General features: G+C 42.4%; 2 protein-coding genes across 2 annotated transcripts; both read left to right on the forward strand.

The window, feature by feature from the left end:
• The first annotated feature begins 256 nt into the window (after window positions 1-256).
• LOC120688597 (regulator of nonsense transcripts 1 homolog) lies at window positions 257-10,931 on the forward strand. The gene is made up of 29 exons (XM_039970964.1): window positions 257-998; window positions 2,433-2,684; window positions 2,797-2,967; window positions 3,434-3,484; window positions 3,568-3,660; window positions 3,782-3,877; window positions 3,970-4,020; window positions 4,094-4,212; window positions 4,801-4,909; window positions 5,055-5,177; window positions 5,260-5,331; window positions 5,631-5,702; window positions 5,783-5,849; window positions 5,968-6,110; window positions 6,207-6,278; window positions 6,358-6,486; window positions 7,091-7,246; window positions 7,335-7,448; window positions 7,551-7,649; window positions 7,731-7,808; window positions 8,141-8,275; window positions 8,520-8,594; window positions 8,683-8,794; window positions 8,892-9,265; window positions 9,338-9,400; window positions 9,482-9,553; window positions 9,681-9,809; window positions 9,911-10,030; window positions 10,118-10,931. Exons 1-29 carry the CDS (start codon window positions 411-413, stop codon window positions 10,196-10,198), a joined length of 3,816 nt encoding a protein of 1,271 aa, XP_039826898.1. The 5' UTR covers window positions 257-410; the 3' UTR covers window positions 10,199-10,931.
• A 1,125-nt stretch (window positions 10,932-12,056) lies between these two features.
• On the forward strand, window positions 12,057-14,645 carry LOC120688606 (ATP synthase subunit delta', mitochondrial-like). Its single transcript, XM_039970976.1, has 2 exons — window positions 12,057-12,413; window positions 14,056-14,645. Exons 1-2 carry the CDS (start codon window positions 12,147-12,149, stop codon window positions 14,398-14,400), a joined length of 612 nt encoding a protein of 203 aa, XP_039826910.1. The 5' UTR covers window positions 12,057-12,146; the 3' UTR covers window positions 14,401-14,645.
• Window positions 14,646-15,038: the final 393 nt, after the last annotated feature.

The raw sequence follows: 15,038 nt of genomic DNA on the forward strand, positions 1-15,038 counted from the left end.
TTTTATTTATTTATTATTCATCGATCCACAATCATTTTCCTTTTCTGGGCCTATCAGCGGATATAGCTTGGCCATACAAGACAGGTGGGCCGAACGACCACAATTGCCTGGCCCGTTCGAAGCGCGCACCACACCGCACCAACGCGTAGTCGTCGCAGGTAGACTCGTAGTCGTAGGCATACCGGTGTCCCCCCACTTCTCCCGTGCACCCCCTGCAAACTACTTCTCTCCATCACCCTCTTCACCCCCACACGGTTAAAGCAAAGCAAATCCAAACCAAATCAAACCCCCACCCCGTTTCACCATCCTCTCCGCCCCGAGTCGTCCTCTCTCCCCTTCCCCCTCTCGATTCGCCCCGTGGCCCTTTCCTGCCTCCGCCAGCAGCAAAACCCTAACCCTAGCCGGCGGGGATGGCGACGCAGCCGCCCTCCGCCGCGGCCGCCGACCTGTACGAGACGGCCTCGCAGCCGGACCCCTCCGCCTCCGCCGCCGGCGACGCCTACACCTTCCTCGAGTTCAACACGCAGGGCGATGACTTCGACTATCCGGACTTCCCAGAGCTGTCCCAGCCGCCACCACGATCCGCGCCGCTGCCGCCCGTCGCCGCCACCGCGTCATCGTCATCGTCCTGGCCGGCCCCGCCGCCGCCGCCGCCCGACGCGGCCTCCCCGGAGCCCGATCTCGCGCCGCAGGACGTCCCCACCCCGCCGGCCTCCTCCTCCTCACCGTCGCCGCGCTCCGCGTCCAAGGCGCGAACGTCTGCCGCGGCTGATGGGCTCACCTCCGGGGTCGCCGCGCTCAGCTTCGAGGAGCCTGTAGGCGCTGGCGCCGGGGACGACGGGTACGACTATGGCAAGGGCGACTTCGTGGAGCACGCCTGCCGGTACTGTGGGATCCACAACCCCGCCTGCGTGGCCAGGTGCAACGTGCCCTCCTGCCGCAAGTGGTTCTGCAACTCGCGGGGGAACACCTCTGGCTCCCACATTGTCAACCACCTGGTTTGTCTCCTTACCTTTCGTTATGATGTAGCTTAGTTTGCTTATGTAAACGAGGATGGGTTAGTTAATATTTAAGATTTTCGAGTTGTTAATTCCATTTATAGTTGCTTAGAAACCGACATGCCCTGCCATTTTGCATCAATTTTAAGCTTTGGGTTTGGGGTTGCTAAAACATGATGGTATGTTTTATTGGGCTGTAGTTTTGCAGTTATATAAGTAAACATTAGTTCAGATGGTGCAGTTGCATGTTTGGTAGTATGTATGTGAGTAGCTGAGGTAGTGAGGTGATCACAGCCATCTTAAAATTAATGCAATGAGTCACAGTGTTAAATCCTGTAATTTGTGTTGTATGAGCTCATAGCTGTTTCTCTAGTCTCTGCAATTCGCTAATCCTAGTGTTCATCCTGGATTGATATTTCAGTAGATTAGGAAGTTTTTCTGGTGAAATAGTTGTAGGTAAAATAACTTCGAGTCATGTTAATTCTCTTTTGAATTTTGATGTTGAAATTGCCCAATATGCAATATTATATTAGTGGTTGTATATATGGGAAATGTTGCTGTGGGAATGAAAATATTGCTAGAAGTGCATATTTTGTTGCCACTTTTGTTGTTCTCTATTAAAATTTGCATTGTTTGTGCTTGTAATAGTTGCTATATGTTGTGGCAAATATGTTTCCTATTAGCCTGTAGTTCACTCGTTCAGTTGCTTTCAGTGGGTTTCTGAGACGTCATTCAAACAGTTTGCTAGGAAAGTAATTCTATTTTCAGTGAAGATCATGTCAAGTTGTATAGGAATTGGGCATTCAATGTCAACAGGAATACATTATATCTTCTGTTCTAAAAAAATGTCATAACCATTGATTGCCCGTATTGTGACATTTGTTTTGAACTTGTTATGTTGGAACTGTATTTGCTTATTGGGAGGCTCTGTAGTTATCCAGAAAATAGCTTTGCTAGCTATCATTAAGCCCACCCACACTGTAGCCTTGACACACTTTTGGTGTTGAGATATCAATGCCTGCTGCTGTGTGCTATGAGCTTGTCTAAGCAAACCAAGAACGCATAAATGCCTGCTCCAAAAGCTGAGCCGTAGGGCCCTAGCTGTTTACAAGTAAAATGATGGAGAGAGAAGAGGATGGGAGGAAAGTGATGATATTTCAGTTCAACTTATTCTAGAGAGAGTATGCTGTCAGGTAGGCTGAATCTTTCGCTTCATCTACTGTCTCGATGATCTAGTAGTCAACATTAGGCCTACTGTACTTCGTGTCATAGCAAAACCTTCAGCTTTGTGTACAAAATAAATATTTTGAGTGTAGGTTAGATCACTCATGCTTAAGGGCATTATTTTTTTGTGCCAGAATACACTTGCTTTCACCTATTGATATGAAACTATTGCTATGTAGATGGTCATAATCATGCATTTGTTTTTTGCAGGTCAGGGCCAAGCATAAGGAAGTGTACCTTCACAAGGATAGCCCTTTGGGAGAAACAATTCTTGAATGCTATAACTGTGGTTGTCGGAATGTATTTCTTCTTGGGTTTATCTCAGCAAAGTCGGAGAATGTTGTTGTTCTTTTGTGCAGAGAGCCTTGTTTGAGTGTTAATGCATTGAAGGATATGAATTGGGATCTTAGTCAGTGGTGTCCACTTATTGATGACAGGTGTTTCTTGTCATGGCTTGTAAAGGTAAGTGTTTCTCATGATGCTTTATGCCTTTATGTGGTTGGTCTACCATTTGCATGCGTGCTTGACGTAAGCTTTTAGCATTCTGATGGTTGAGCAATTTACTTCTTCCCAGGTACCCTCAGAGCAGGAGCAGCTGAGAGCTCGTCAAATTAGTGCTCAGCAAATTAACAAAGTAGAAGAGCTCTGGAAGACAAATCCTGATGCCTCCCTTGAAGATCTTGAAAAGCCTGGTGTAGATGATGAACCTCAGTCTGTGGTTTTGAAATATGAAGATGCTTATCAGGTTAGAACTTTATAAACTTAGACATCTCAGTTAGAACGCCCCACCTAGCCAACCCGACCATAAAACCCAGGTGTTATAGTGGGAGGTGCGGGGGCCTTTATCCTTGGTCCAACATTCCCCCTACGGCGTGCGAGCCCGGCGTAGCCCGCAGCAGGTTCTAGTGCCCGGCGTAGCCCGCAGCAGGTCTCAGCACACGAGAGACGCAGGGGAAATCGCGCAGCGGAAATGCGTGGCCGGGAGGGATCGAACCTAGGACCTCGGCTCTGATACCAAGTTAGAACGCCCCACCTAGCCAACCGACCATAAAACCCAGGTGTTATAGTGGGAGAGGCGGGGGCCTTTAACCTTGGTCCAACAATCTCTACATTTCTGTTTCCTCAGATTACTTTTTACTACTGGCAGTCTTTCAAATCTCATTTGTTTATCTATAATTGTAACTAGCATATCCTTACTCTTTTTTTGCCAGTATCAAAATGTTTTTGCTCCGCTGATAAAGCTCGAGGCTGATTATGACAAGGTATCGTATTCTGGATATGATCTCATGCTTCTTTTAGTCTATCACAGAACTGACTTGCATTATCGTTTTGTGTTTTGTTGTAGATGATGAAAGAGTCACAAAGCAAGGATAATGTAACTGTTCGGTGGGATATTGGGCTGAACAAGAAGCGTGTAGCTTACTTTGTGTTTCCAAAGGTTTGTTTAATAAGATCTGAAATACATGGGATTAGTGAATTTACACCATTTTTTTTCATAGACTGTTGGTTCTGCATCGTGCATTCTTTGCCTAACATGGGAAATCAATTATGTATTTTAGGAAGATAATGAGTTGAGGCTTGTGCCTGGAGATGAGCTGCGCTTGAGATATCCTGGTGATAGTTCACATCCCACATGGCAGTCTGTGGGACATGTGGTATGTGTATTGGAAACATGTTGATAATTGCTTGATAGTCTTAATTGGGTTAATTTGACCTTTATGCCATTCTAAGAACATTTTTCTTCCAGATTAAGCTCACTGCCCAAGAGGAGGTGGCACTTGAGCTTCGTGCTAGTCAGGTATGAGGTACTTTTTTTATTGTTTCTTTTTAGCATCTGCTCAACCTATTGTAATTGTATCTCTGAATTTCAGGGGGTACCCACTGAACTAAGCATTGGATTCAGTGTGGATTTTGTTTGGAAAAGTACTAGCTTTGATAGAATGCAAGGAGCGATGAAAACTTTCGCCGTAGACGAGACAAGTGTCAGTGGGTGAGTTCAATGCATGGCCTTGTGGGCAGGATTAAGTTGTGCAGTGGACATGTCAAAGTTGATTGAACAACGAGGCTCTTTATCTAGTCGGTGAACTAGGATTGTTTGTGATCTACACTTGCCAACTCTTCATATTGCAGAATATTCTTAGTAGAGTGAAATGTGTGTCGTCCTTGAACTTGTAATGGAGTCTGGTCCATGGACTTCGAAAATGCAGATTCACATCCTTAAACTTATTAAATCTGTCATCTATGTTCAAATTGACCAAAATACCCCACCAGTTACTGATGTGGCATGTTAATGTGGAGATCTTATATTGAAAAATCAATCCTAGGGGTATTTTTGGGTACTCTGCACCCATATGATGCATTTTAACAAGTTTATGGACCCTTATTAGAAGTTTCCAAGTTCATGGGCCTGGATGATACTCCATGACATGACAAGTTTAAGAACCACTCGTGCCTTTCACTCTTAGTAGTTTCTACTAGTTTTGTATTTGAGTTCCTGTTTAATTCCATTCCTCTAAATTGTTTGTCACAACTGTATCACTATTAACAAAGTTTTACATGTGTCTGTTGTATCACACAGATACATATACCATCACCTTTTGGGACATGAAGTCGAGCATCAAATAATACGTAATACTCTACCAAGACGCTTTGGCGCACCAGGACTTCCAGAACTAAATGCTTCCCAGGTACAATATACTCCTATGTATCTACTACCATTTCTTCTTAAACATGCAGTAGATATGTGCCTAGTAGCGTTCTGCTGATATAATCCATTTGTTACTATTGATTGATCTGATGCTGTCTTCTGAATTGTGTGGTGTGTATGTTCAGGTTTTAGCAGTTAAAAGTGTCCTCCAGAAGCCAGTTAGTTTGATTCAAGGTCCACCTGGCACTGGAAAAACTGTCACATCTGCTGCAATTGTTTATCACATGGCAAAACAAGGTCAAGGACAGGTATAAGGCTGTAAGAGTGTTATTTGCTATGCTGGTATATTTTGGGAGAATCGTTTGACCTTCTTTGTCCTCCAAATCTTAGGTTCTTGTATGTGCACCAAGTAACGTTGCTGTTGATCAACTGGCAGAGAAGATAAGCTCAACTGGTCTCAAGGTACATTGAAGCCTGCTTGGAATTTAACCGTGCAGGATAACCATATGGCTGCACCCTGCTTGAAATTTCAGCTTTAAACAGTCTCAATTAGCTTCATTTTTCTTCTCTACTTCCTGTTGAGTATGTTATTGTTATTTTATTCTAAATACGCCGTAGCTGTTTGGATGATTAAGTGAGCATGATTTGTACATTTGTCACGAGCAATGTTTGTTCAGTTCTTTAAGCTTTTGTTAGTGCTGTTGTCCCGCTATTCGTGCTGTATTTTGTGATCTGTTATTAATTGTGATTTTTGGCTACAGGTTGTTAGGCTGTGTGCAAAATCTCGAGAAGCTGTTTCATCTCCTGTTGAGCATCTTACACTTCATTATCAGGTACATCCATAATTTTTATGTGGTCGCTTTGATGGAAATTCATATGTGAACATTACTAATGCATCTGTTAAATCATGCAGGTTAGGCACCTTGATACATCTGAAAAGAGCGAATTGCACAAGCTACAGCAACTGAAAGATGAGCAAGGTAATTTATTCATGTTGGGATGCCAGTATGCCACAATCAACCATTTTTTGAGGGTTTCAATGTGCCCTTGGTAGCAGAGTTGGGTGAGTATTCTTACATGCATTTTTTGTTTTGGTAGGTGAATTGTCCAGTAGTGACGAGAAGAAGTACAAGTCACTAAAACGTGCCACTGAAAGAGAGATACTGCAAAGTGCTGATGTCATTTGTTGCACCTGTGTTGGTGCTGGAGATCCCCGTCTTTCAAACTTCCGTTTCCGACAAGTAATGATTATGATTATACACCTGCTGCCGCCTTAGTGTTAACATAGATGTCTTTTCTGTAATATATCCTGAAGCAATGGTGAACTTTATTATCAGGTTCTTATTGACGAGTCCACACAGGCAACAGAACCTGAATGTCTTATTCCTTTGGTGCTTGGTGTCAAGCAGGTAACAACTATAGTTTTATTGATTTAAGGTTTATTTATTATATCCTGTATTTATACTCTTATAATAACAATTCATTTAGGTCGTTCTTGTTGGAGATCATTGTCAATTGGGTCCGGTCATCATGTGCAAAAAAGCAGCTCGTGCAGGTTTAGCACAATCTCTGTTTGAACGCCTTGTTATCCTTGGAGTGAAGCCATTCAGGCTACAGGTAATACTTGCGTGTGTTGTGTTATGTATTAGCACTGCTACCTTGGCATCAATTATTCTCCCCCAGCTTCATCCCGCAACGTTAGTAATATATGAAGGCTACGATTTTTGTGTTGTTCCTTAACAATTTGTTAGTTCTCTCACGTCCAATTTTCTGTAGAGATGGTTACTCATGGAACTTGGTCCATTTGGGAACTATTGGTTTTTTAATATGAAGCATACCCTTGTTGCAATGATGTGTTATGCACGCAAGCATTTGTACTCCTGTATTTCAAACTATGGTGTGTAGGATAAGCTCATATAGTTCAAAAAACAGATGCACTACATTTTTAGGATAAGAACAAATATTTGACGCTAAAGAAAAGACATTTTCTGAAAGAACCTGTAATATTGTGTAAAGGTGTTTCAACCATCAATGGACCTGATCTTTGCTACTTAACATAACCACATATAGTGGTAATGAATGTCTAAAGGTGATTCAATGCCTGATTTTTGCTGTTCATATTATATTATGTCAAAACTTTAAGAAATGTCTGCAATAATTAACTTACCCTGTACCATCTGCCCATCTGCGATCATCTAAATTAATCATCTCGGATTTACAGGTCCAGTATAGAATGCACCCTTGCCTCTCTGAATTTCCGTCCAACTGCTTCTATGAAGGCACACTGCAAAACGGAGTAACTGTTAATGAGAGGCAATCATCTGGAATTGATTTTCCTTGGCCTGTTCCAAATCGGCCTATGTTCTTCTATGTGCAGGTAGCTTGTTCGACAATCTTTGAACTGTCATGTTTGGAACACAAAAGCTCTTCCATTTTGCATGTATGTTTATAACAATTTTTGGCAGATGGGACAAGAAGAGATCAGTGCTAGTGGGACATCATATCTGAATAGAACTGAAGCTGCAAATGTTGAAAAAATTGTAACAACATTTTTAAGAAGTGGTGTTGTACCAAGCCAGGTATTTTTACTCTATTCATTTTATGACCAGAATATCCTTATCTTATGGAGAACATCACATAATCCCTGGCACTGCGGTACTCATGTATTGTTAAACTTACAGATTGGAGTTATCACACCTTATGAAGGACAAAGGGCATACATTGTAAATTACATGTCAAGGAATGGCTCTCTTCGCCAACAACTTTACAAGGAAATCGAGGTTGGCGATAAAACATGTAAAAAAAGTAGTGTTAATCCCTTTGTAGAAGGATGCTTTGCTTAAGTTTTGCACCTCTTTCAGGTAGCTAGTGTAGACTCATTTCAGGGAAGAGAGAAAGACTACATTATTCTGTCGTGTGTTAGAAGCAATGAGCACCAGGTATGCTTATGCTGTTTGTTCATTTTATAATAATGTACACTATTTTGCGGACTGTGGTGGTTTGCGCAATTTTACTAGCCTTTGAATGTTCATTATGCAGCTATCTGTGTTTTGTTTATTTGTGATTTGTTTATGTGAGTTGATACTTGAAACCATTTTGCCCCTGTTGATTTGGAGTATTCCTGGATGCTCGTCTATTCATTTATTTCTTTATGTAATCTATTACATTTGCAACATTTAGATACCTTGCTTGTAGCTTACCTGTTTGTGCTTGATGAGCAAACTGTTTTGTAGCACGGCCATGTAAACTGATGCCTTCTCTACTTTCTCAGGGAATTGGGTTTCTCAATGATCCACGCAGGTTAAATGTTGCGCTAACTCGTGCACGGTATGGCATAGTTATTCTTGGTAACCCAAAAGTATTGAGCAAGCAGCCCCTTTGGAATAGCTTGTTGACACATTACAAGGTAAGCTTTCCTTTTATACCAGTGTTTTAAAGGTGACAAGGCGAGCTGGCTCTGCCTGGACGCCTAAGCTACGCCTTTAAATCTGTGTTTTATACATTTGGCTGCTGATTTGGATTGTTGGTTTTGTTCTTTTGGGGTGAAGTGTGGCAATTTATAAACACTTCGAATATGTGAACGGCTATCAAGTATCAATTATAGTACTTCGCGTTGTTTTGAGACTGATACTCAACTTTTGTGTATTTAGGAGCATGAGTGTCTGGTAGAAGGACCTTTAAACAACTTAAAGCAGAGTATGGTGCAATTTCAGAAGCCAAAAAAGGTGAACTGTTTTTTCACTAGATCACTGCTGCGATGCATCCTGACATGTTTGTTTTCCTCTCTCATCCATGCTATTTTGGTAAGTATAGATCTATAATGACCGGAGATTGTTCCTGGGCGGTGGTCAAGGTGTTATGCATGGAGCCAATTTTGGGTCTGGAGCGAGCCCAGCAGCAGATAAAAGAAGTGGTAGGGGGAAAGGTATATCCAGTTTACACATTCATGTTGTATATTTTTTTACATATTTTTTTTCCTTTCAACATGTGACCCCGCCCCCCCTCCCCTCCCTCAAATACAGGACAATCATTTGTTCCTTATGGCACCCCAAATGGAGTTCCTAAACCTGGTGTGCACCCAGCAGGCTATGCTGTACCTCGTATGCCTTTCCCTCCATTTCCTGGGGCTCCACATTCGCAACCATATGCAATCCCAACCCGTGGAATGCATGGGCCCATTGGAGCTGTTCCACCGGTGCCTCAGCCTGGAAGTAGAAACTTTGGGGCACCTCGTTCTAATACAGGTGGTCCTATTGGTGGCCACCTTGCTCATCAACAAAACTCTCAGCAGGCTATGGGTGGCATAGGGTCCAACTTTAACTACACTGGCTTGGAGAATCCAAGTAGTCAGCCTTCTGGTGGAGCCCAGATGTCCCAAACAGGATTAATGACACAGGTTTGCTTGTTTATATCTTATAATACTGGAAATAACGGTAGTCACATAGTAACATTTCCCTCTGCAACTTAGATGCCTGTCCAAGGACTCAGTCAAACCTTCCGTGATGGTTTTTCCATTGGTGGGATGTCTCAGGTACTGGCAATACATGATGCCTGACATTATTATCTTTATTGCACTCTCCGATGATGCAATACTTATTTGTTGGTTTGCTAGGACTTCTTCGGAGATGATTTCAAGAGCCAAGGATCTCATGTGCCTTACAACATTGCGGATTTCTCTACTCAGGTTTGTGTCGTGTAATCACATACAATTTTACTATATCTGTATCTGTACATCTGCTGAATGGCTTTGTGAAATTTAATCAACCAATTATGTATTCTTTTTTTTTGCTCATAAAAGTTCCCATTCACAGGCTTCTCAAGGTGGTTATGGTGTTGAGTTTACTCAAGCACCCCAATCTGGGTACTCTGGGAATTATATGAACCAAAATGCACATCCAGGATACTCCCACATTGGTACAACCAATGACATCGTATCTCAGGTCTGTTTCTTGATATCCGTTCATTACTGTTATGTCAAGCAACCTATTCTTGAGCATGCCCCTTGCATATGTATTCTCCTAAGCCTGTTGATGCGATCCAGGATCACATGGCCCATGGATCTCATGGAGTGTTTACACAAGCGGGATATAGTGATCCCTCGCAAGATGAGTCATCTCAGATGCATTATGGAATTGCATCTGCTGGCCCTCTCCAGTCACAGGTGGGTTGACTTCCTATATCTGCATCCATTGTTTCCTTCATTGATTTGAAAGTTGTAGCAGACATAACTAGTATTGCGTTTTTGCAGAACATGATGAACCCCCTATACTCTCAATCCTATGCCCACTATAACACCCAACCACAGTCTCTTCAACCTCCTCAACAGTGATAATGAAAGCTTGTGATTGGCTGAAGCCACATTTTGGAAGTTTGGTGGGTTGCAACTTTGGCCCACAGGTTGTGCCCTTCTGCACTATTTTGAATTGATGGTGATAGACATCAGATGCAAGCAACGAGAACAAGCATATCATGGCACAGTATGTATTGGATATTTGTCGGGGCAGGCTTGTACAAGATGGCTATGGCTATTTACCAACGGCCAGTGCTGAGGAGCACAAGGATTGCAACGTATCTCGTTCTTGATCGTTGTAGTTCACTATGCGGTTTGACAACAAGAGGTGTCATATTGTGCATTGAGAGAGGTTGATGGCGCTACCCTCATCCCTTACCTGTATAGAAAGGCAATCGGGGCCTATAGTGGTATGATGTGAATATTCCAGGATTTGCTGCCATCAGAAGTCAAGGTGCAGTGATTGCATGCCTCCCTGGTACCACGAAGGCGCCTGCAGAGTGGCTTTTGTATAGAGGTGCTATATAGGGTGGGGTTGGCCAACCCTTTTCGGATAGCACACATGACCAAGATATTTTACCTTTACATAATGTATGCATTCGTTATAGTTTTGATATTTATGCCACAGAAATGGTGTAAGTGATGTTGGCGAAAGTAGAGTGCGATGATTGGAAATTGGGAGTACTTTGTGTAACTTTGCTTGATTGCAATATGTTTTGAGGGGATGGCTTGATCCTATTCGGGTTTACTTTTATAATTTGGTTATGAGAAATGCTTTGATCGTGCATTGTTGCATCCCATATTTGTTCGTCAAGCAAGTGTTTTTTTTTCAGAGGCTAATTCAGGAATAAATGTGTTTTTGTTGGTGTTGTGCTATGCAAATTAAATCGGAACAATATGTACATTAGTCCTGTTCTGTTTGTCAGTGAACAGTATTTGCAATAGTCAAGTGTAAAAAAATAGAAATGTGCATTTGAATCCAACCAGTAGGAACATTCAAGTTGATCCTAACAAAACTTAGTGTAATGGTCTCGTCCCAAAGTGTCATGGTGATAACCGTTCTGATGCTCTACATGTCTATGCCTAGGCTATGTTTTCTACGGAGTACAGTTTCTTATTCCTCTAGTTAGATCCCCCTCCCGCCACTATCAAGCTGTTTGAATACATTATTTCTCAAAATATTATACTCTTTATTGCGAAAAATATTATACACTGAGAAAAATAATGTGCTTGTTACGTGAAGTTATCACGCTGGATATCGTCGACTGTCAACCGTCGATAGCTGTACAAATGGTGAATAGGGGTGGAGCTAGAGAGTGCAGCACTTCATAGGATATGCATTATAGTGAAGCAAATATGATAAAAGTCTAGAAGTTATAAGAGATCATGGCGGCCGCACTCACAAATTTCTACCTAGCTCCACACCCTGATGGTGAAAAATATTCACCGTTGGTTAGATATTTTTAGATAGGAGCTACGAGCCTGATTGGCTGGCTTCTAATTTTTGCCGCTCCAAAATCAAGACATGCGAATGCCAATAAAATTTGACTATCAATTGGTTCACCTCTAAGAATTGGTCACTTCAATTTTTGTGACCAAAACAATGGTAAATTACTATAAACTTCTTAAACGTCACAAGAGGGGAAACTGGTCATATTTTGGCACTAAACCAAATGAGAACCTAGATTTCTTGTCTACAATTTGGTAATATCCACAAATAAAACGTGAGAAGGAAGAAGGCAATCTGCGCACCGAGCTCAGCCCAGCCCAGCCCAGCCCAAATACTAGTAATTCGTTTCAGATCCAGCACGAGCAGAGCAGCCCAGCCCAGCCCAACAACAGCTCTCCCACCCCTCACTCTCTCCAAAATCGCCTGAATCCCCCAAGCTTCCCTAGGACGGTAGCACCCACTCTCCCACCGGCCGCATCCGTCGAAATCCGCAAGGGCAGCGAGGCGAGGCCACGAGAGAGGTGTAGAGAAAAAAAAATGCTGCGCCACGCCGCCCGCCGTCTCGCCTCCCGCGCCGCCGTGGCGCCCACCGCCCGCCGGGCGCTCGCCACGGCGGAGGTGCCCGCGGAGGCCGCCGAGGACTCCACGTTCGTGGAGGCGTGGAAGAAGGTCGCCCCCAACCTCGAGCCCCCCAAGACGCCCATCTCCCTGATGAAGCCGCGCCCGCCCACGCCGGCCACCATCCCCACCAAACTCACCGTCAACTTCGTCCTCCCCTACAAGTCCGAGATCGCCAACAAGGAGGTATACCCGTCCGCCGCCCCCGGGCCCTCCGCCATTTCTGGCGCCAGATCTGTGTGCTCGGGCGTTTCTAGGGTTTGTGGTCTGCGCGATCTGGGGATTGGTTTGGCCTATGCAGGCGATGTTTTGAGAATACATGCCCCCACCTTGATCTGGTTCACACGGCCCTGATGTGAACCTCCGTCTGGGGTCGTGGTGTTTTGGTTTGCGGCTGTGGGTTCGCTGTAAGGTGGTGCGGTGCGTGCTGTTAGCTGGCGTTTTTATTGAGGTCAAATTTCTTTGATCCGATCAATGTTCACATGATCCTACAGGCTTACTCACTGAGAGTGGTTGTTAGAAAATAATCAGGTATTACATTGTTTGTGATGTTGTCCTTGTATTGGTCAATGTGCTGTAGCCCTCCAGATAAATGTGTTGGTTGGCTTCTCTGATTGCAAATAATTGCTGCTGATAAGGGTTCCTCTTATTTTGGTTATTGGATGTATATGAGTTGATGCAATTTTAGAGCATCTTGGTTGAATATCATTAAGCAGCCGAAATACATGCCTACTGCTTAGATTCCTTTTATTCACTTTCATCCTTTTGTTTTCTGGGGATGAGGATTGTGTGTCTCATATCTCATTTCGGGTTCCTTGCAGAATTTTCTTTCGCCTACTCATTATCTCATCTTAATGTCTATATGATCAAAGTTTTATTTCTTACTAGCATGATACATCAGATGTAATCCTATTATGTGTTTTTGTTCTTTTTTATATTGGTGCCTGCAGTGTTTTGTCTGTTCTTTTCATTTTTGTTTAATTGTCTATCTTCAATCTGTACGTCTTTAGTTGAAATGGTGAATCAAGGATAAATGACCTAGATTTGTACCAATTCTTATCATGTAACTGTGCGTGTATTGCTTGAACAAGGTCATCACTTCGACAACATTTAGTATCATTTTGAACTTCCATGCTATAAAACTCCATCTTAATATGGTGTCTGCTAATTGCTTTTCAGTTTGTGGCATAAATAGTTGTTTGTTCTTGTCCTTCATACACCAAGTAGCGGCTTAATCTGCGTGAATTGGTTTCCTAGTGTAAAGGTAGCTTGGTGCCATCATTGGCTTTGCCTGTGTTCATGATTCTTGTTCTTTTCGTGAATAGACGAAGTGGTAGCTTAATTTGTGCGACTTAGTTTCTTATTTGTAGAAGTAGCTTGCTGGCATGAATGGCTGTGTCCTTTCATCTTAATATGCTTCCTATGGATTGTGGTATTGAACTTATTGTTCAGAGGGTTGATCCAAGTACAATTATAATCCAGGGGTTTGTTTAAGTTGAACATTGCTTATTTGTGTATCATGCAGACCTATATATATGTTAGAATGTAACTCTTTACATTATGATGTTTGGTGTATAGATTTTAGGATTTGATCTCTACTGTCTTGTTTTGCCATTGCTATCCAACAGTATTTGATGTCTGGATTACATCGCTTTTCTGTGTCGTTATGATATGGTTAATGTGCCATGTTGGCATCGGCTGCGTTCTTGTGTAGCTTATCTTGACGGGCCATGTTCACATCGGTTGCTTTCTTGTGTAGCTTATCTGACAATAGTTTTCCTCTTTGGTTGCCTTTTATTGATATGGTTCTGTTTCCACTTGTTTTCAGGTTGACATGGTGATCGTACCAGCTACAACTGGTCAGATGGGTGTTTTGCCAGGCCATGTTGCCACAATTGCTGAGCTCAAGCCTGGTGTTCTCTCGGTACATGAGGGGAACGATGTGACAAAGTACTTTGTGAGCAGTGGATTTGCGTTCGTCCATGCAAACTCCATAGCTGACATTGTGGCTGTTGAGGCGGTCCCTGTGGATCAGATCGACCCAGCCTTGGTCCAGAAGGGTCTTGCTGATTTCACTGCCAAGCTTGGGTCGGCCTCAACTGACTTGGAGAAGGCTGAGGCTCAGATTGGAGTCGATGTCCACAGTGCGCTCAATGCTGCATTGACCAGTTAATTGATGACACTTAAGTTTGCGTCTGTCTTTTGCATCTACATTTTTAGAATGTGAGTTGGAAGTTTGCAAACTCATGGACATGGGATGGAGGGAATGATCCTAAATAAATTATACTCCATCTAAAACATGGACTATAGTTTCTTCGTTTTACTTGAATCCTGCATGGATTTCTTTTTGTACTGGTGAATATTTTTCCTTTGAGCTCAAGATCTGGTGCTGCTTTCAGTTTTCAATTGAGTTGGGCCTTGAATCGGATGAAAATGTCAAATATTACTATGTTTACTTTCAAGAGCAATATGACAATATATATAGGAAAAAGTCTAAATTACTACCCTCAACTATAACCAAAGTCCGGATAACCCCCTAAACTATAACTTGGTTCAATTTATTCCCTAAACTATGTCATTTAGTTCATTCTACCCCATAATACAATTTGTTCTTTTTGTTTTTCCATACACAAGTTGAATTTTAATCTTAAATTTTACAAGGTAGTAGTGGACATCACGATGCATATTTTAGAAACTTTTTATAATTTTTCAACTTTATTTTTTATATAATTTTGAACTCCAATGTTTAATTTTTGTTAAATATTCTAACATATCACAATAATGATAAAAAATTACGATATATTTTTTTAA

This window comes from Panicum virgatum, chromosome 2K (assembly GCF_016808335.1).
Source record: "Panicum virgatum strain AP13 chromosome 2K, P.virgatum_v5, whole genome shotgun sequence".
Taxonomy (NCBI): Eukaryota; Viridiplantae; Streptophyta; class Magnoliopsida; order Poales; family Poaceae; genus Panicum; species Panicum virgatum.